Source organism: Pteropus alecto, unplaced genomic scaffold (assembly GCF_000325575.1).
Source record: "Pteropus alecto unplaced genomic scaffold, ASM32557v1 scaffold127, whole genome shotgun sequence".
Lineage (NCBI taxonomy): Eukaryota > Metazoa > Chordata > Mammalia > Chiroptera > Pteropodidae > Pteropus > Pteropus alecto.
Genome location: NW_006440646.1, coordinates 366,374 through 370,929, shown reverse-complemented (window position 1 = coordinate 370,929; position 4,556 = coordinate 366,374). Strand labels below are relative to the sequence as shown.

General features: G+C 37.4%; 1 protein-coding gene across 1 annotated transcript in view; it reads right to left on the bottom strand.

Moving 5' to 3' along the window:
• Positions 1 to 233: 233 nt before the first annotated feature.
• Positions 234 to 4,556, bottom strand: part of TTC23L (tetratricopeptide repeat domain 23 like) — a 56,632-nt gene continuing 52,309 nt past the window's right edge. The window contains exons 12-13 of the mRNA XM_025050961.1: positions 2,427 to 2,605; positions 234 to 409 (exon numbers count right to left, since the gene is read on the bottom strand). Coding sequence (XP_024906729.1) covers positions 234 to 409; positions 2,427 to 2,605 — 355 coding nt within the window. The remainder of the gene's footprint in view (positions 410 to 2,426; positions 2,606 to 4,556) is intronic.

Sequence of the window (4,556 nt, the reverse complement as noted above, 5' to 3'; positions counted from 1 at the left end):
GGACAGCCAGCGCCCTAATGAAAAATGAGACAGGCAACTCTTACAAGTGCTTCTGGTATCCATATCTTAGTCACTGCCAGAGGTTTTGATAATTAGAGTAATGTGTGAAGTAGGTTTTCTTTCTGTAATTAATAGCTTGTTGATCAGTAGATACCTATTAGGTGTGGCTCTCTTTGGTAAAACTAGAAGTACTCAGGATATGGGAACTGACTAAGTTATTTTAGAGTAGTTCCCTATCCTTGCATGAGAAAGGTATCTCTAGTGAGGCCTGTAGCCTGTACCATTAGGGTTGGTGCCTGAGGCTTGACGCCTAAATGGCCTTGCTTCCTGCCATTTTGTCCAAGGATTTCTTGTTGCTTGTTGATGACTGGATAAGAGGATCCTATCTCTGGAATATTATCAAGTTTGCCTTAAATGGACCTTTCATGGAAAGAGATGAGCGAACTACAAGAAGTAGGGCCTCACTGAACTTACAGAACAGACAGGTCGAGTCAAGTTTTTTTTCATGCTTGCTAAATAAATGTTTATTAAAACCTGTATGGAGAACAGTTTGATCTGGGCTTGATTTTTTTTTTTTTTCCTCCTAACTTGGCACAGAGTTTGCAGGAAAGAGCTGCTAACCTTCATCCACCTCAAAAGTTTCACTGCCTTTTAGCTAATTTAAAAGAATGTAAGAGTAAACACAAATGAATGAATAATAAAAGAATGTTAAGACTTGTGTATGACCTTTTGGCTCAGGTCTGCTAGAAACATCAAATATTTGATTGGATTGGATTATCCAGATTGCTGGTTCCCACTGAATGAATTTAGAAGTAGTTTGGTTTTTACCTATAGTTTTCCAGGTAAAAATGCAACTTTATATTAGGTTGTATTATGCTGAACATTCTAATGTAGCTTCTTAAAACTTGGAGATTTCACAAAATAGTAAAATTTTAAAACTTTGGGGACCAACAGGTTATCAACTTATCTTGTCAAGTATGAGGATATTAAAACAGTACCATTATCACCATTTCATGAAACATTTTAACAATCAAAATTTCAGAAAATGGACATCAATTTTATGCAGACACTAGAAATATTAAAAACATTTCAAATGCAAATTTATGCCATAAAATTGTATTTTGCAGTGTTATCCTTTATGCCATTTTTATTGATATAGGCTTGTCAGTTTGGAGATCTTAAGGCTTTGGGGTCTTACAAAATAGTAAAATTTTAAAAATTGTAGTGCTACCCAAAGTGGATGGCTACTTCTTTCTGGTACTTCGTTTTTATCACAGTCGTTGAAAATACATTTTCAGCTGGATATGTGAAAATGGAAGCAACTCTTTTAAGGCTAGCTACTGTAGTCAGTTCAGAATGTTCTGAGTAAGAACAGCAGTCCCACCTCCAGACAGGGCTAAAATTAGCAGTGACAGGCCAGGTGATCCGTTAATAAGCACTGCTGAGAAGGTCAATAGAATATAGATGCCTTTAGTCAGGGCTGTAACCTGAGACCTTGGTCCTGGGTGCCAAGCCTAAAGCATTCTGGGAATTAGCTAAGGGGGAGCATCCATGCCAAGAGAAAGCCACTGGATTAACTGGCATCTTGTACCTCTGCCACAGCAGAACACTACTTGGGTACTGGTTGATTGTTAGGTTTACAGACTGAACAAATGACCGAAAGGAAATAATTTCTTGAATTAAGTACCAAAATGTTCTATAAGCACTGAGTGAGGAAGATGTTGATAGGCACTTGGATCCCCAAGGACACAGGGTCTTTGAGCTTCATTAAATCAGCTCAGGTAACAGAAACAAAGAGGGAAAAATAAAAGTTTTTTGTAGTGTAAACTCAAACTAATACAACTTCTCCTTTGTCCCTGAATACATGAAGGAGAAAGGAATATAATTCGAGATCGCCAATTTCTTTTTAACAACCTCAGTGAGCATTCCTTTCCTAAAAAGCATTTTTAATCCAGTTTGGTAGAGCTCACATAGTGAGATGGAAAGAGTAATTATCTGTAATTCAAAAAGTCTGCTTTGTAATCACCAGGCTGACCTTGAACAAAAATTAGTCTTGTCTCTAGTTTCTTCATTTTGAAGAATCAAAAAACTCCTAACATTGTATGACTTTAGTAAATCGGATCGGGGCGAATATTTAAGACTATTAAAAATTTTCCTCACAAAGCTGTCTTACTGACTTCAAACAGGTTTTGCTAAAAATACTTCCAAATACTATATTCAAATATTCACTAATAAACTACTTAGGCACTGCAGAATTCTTTTAAAAATCAGAACTGAAAGGAATGAAATCAGAGTTCTAGTGGAGGGTAATGGAGTCCCAGTGACATAAGAAACTAACCTAAAGAAAGCATGTGTCCAAAAAATGATTTCTTCCCCCCAAGTTATAGATCAGGATCCTAGTATCTTATGGCTCTTAGTTATTTTACCTGTAATGCTGCTGCTAAGTGGCCCCTTTTTCCCTCGAGTCTTTAGTTCTGCTTTTGATCTGCCCCTGCTGTCAGTGTCGATAAAGATATTTTGTGGTCCAAAAGATTCATTATCAGCAAGGTTGGCTTTATTGTGGCTAACTTGTATAGAGGTTTTCTCTTTACTGATAACAAGAGACCTAGAAGAAAGAAGAAAATTGTTAATGTACTTTTCTTGGCTCTTGCCTTCAATTTCTCCTTCTAGCACCAGATCACTGCCTTAGTGAGCTAGAAGGCTGAACTCAGTCTGACTGAGGGACTATTTTACCATGTGACTGACTATACCCCTAAAATACCAGCTCTTCTAATAGGCCTCCAAAATGGTACTAGAGTCTGGTTTTCTCCTTAAAGAGCAGGGACTCTTCTTGATCCAAATAGCAAGCCAAAGTGAACTAAGATAACTGGACTGCTTTTAATCACAGCTGAAAAAAAAAATTATCTAAGTTAAGGCCTTTTATATAGTTCCTGATTTTCAGGTTTATATCTTTTCATGACCACAGAGATTTAGAGCCCAGAAGTCCTGTTGTTCTAAAAAGAGGACCTTGTAGCCCGTTTCCAGCCATAAAGATTCCCATACTCTGATTCCCTAATACCGGAGGGAGAAGAGAGTTAGAAGTAATCTGGTCCAAAAGACTGATCCAGAAATACGGTTTCTATTAAGTGTTCTTCAGTCACCTCCTATTTAGACCTCAAGCTTGCAGAAAGTGTGGTTTTCATAGCCCCTATTTGGCTGAAAAAAATATCAGTTCCGCAGAAATATGAGATACAAAATTTTATGAGCAACTTGAGGTTTTTTCAATATGCAAATCCCACTAAAGACTCTGATTCATTCCCTGTCTACTACTAAAATACAGAACGCTACCTGGCACTTTAACTTCCTTCCCAGTAAACCAAGAGATAATATGATTCTAAATTTGGAGAATGGGCACAAATGAGGTGATACACTGCTCATAGGTCTCCTAAAAATCAGAGGTGGGCAAAGATCTGAGAGTGATCTCTGCTAGGGAGAGATCAGCCTAGGGCCACAAGGTGGCAGGGTTGCCCTTCCTTGAAATCTTCAGGTCGCTGAAAGGACACTGATTTCCTTAATGTTATATGTTTCCTTTAGATTTAAGTAATTGTGTCGAGTTGTCTTGTCCATGATATTATCTATGTTTCTAGAGGCTGATAAGTTCTAGCTCAATTTTGAGACGTGAACCAGGAAAAGTTTCCACGTCAACGTGTTGGTAGCTTTTCACAGTTACTAGCCCCTGTCTCCTTTTGCTTCACAGAAAACAGTTTAACTAAAAGTTAATAAAGTCAAAGTCCAAGTTCCAATAAAAATAAAAACAATTGTTAGCTGTTGTTTGTCACATGATTACTATGGGGCCAGATACCCTGCTTACTATATGCATTATCTCATTCTCACAGCAGCACACACAGGTAGGTAGCATTCTCATCCCCATTCTGTGGATGAGGAAACCAGGATTACACATAGCTACATAAAGTGGTGGTGCTGGGGTTTGAACTCATGTTTGTCTGTTTCCAGAACTAAAGCTCTTAACCACCATGAATCATAAAGAAAAATTAGTTCATAGGGATGTGTTTAAGTCATGTTTCTTGATCAGATAAAATAGTTTGTTGGTGAGATAGTCATTGTTCATAGAGACTTTATTATGTCCTGACGTGGGGCCCAAATTCTTTTCCAAACTACAAAAGCGTTCTCATACCCGCAGTGCAAGCATGTGCCACCCCCCTTGCTTTACATAAAACCAAACCTTAGACAGTTTCTCTACTTTGGTTCTAAAGGCAGTGTTAAGGTTTTATTTGCCGAAATTTAAATCCCTGACCCTTTCAAAAAGACTCATATATATATAGAGAGATAGATAGATAGATAGATACAGTGGCTTTTTAAAAAAATTAATTTGTTCCGAATATGCCATAGATAGATAGATAGATAGATAGATAGATAGAGTGGCTTTTTAAAAAAAATTAATTTGTTCCGAATATGCCAATAGGGAAGTATAGTGTATTAAAAGTTCTGAGAAGTCCTTCAGGAAATGAACCTGTGTCACTTGGTTTAACAGAGTAGTTTTTTCCTGAACTGATTTC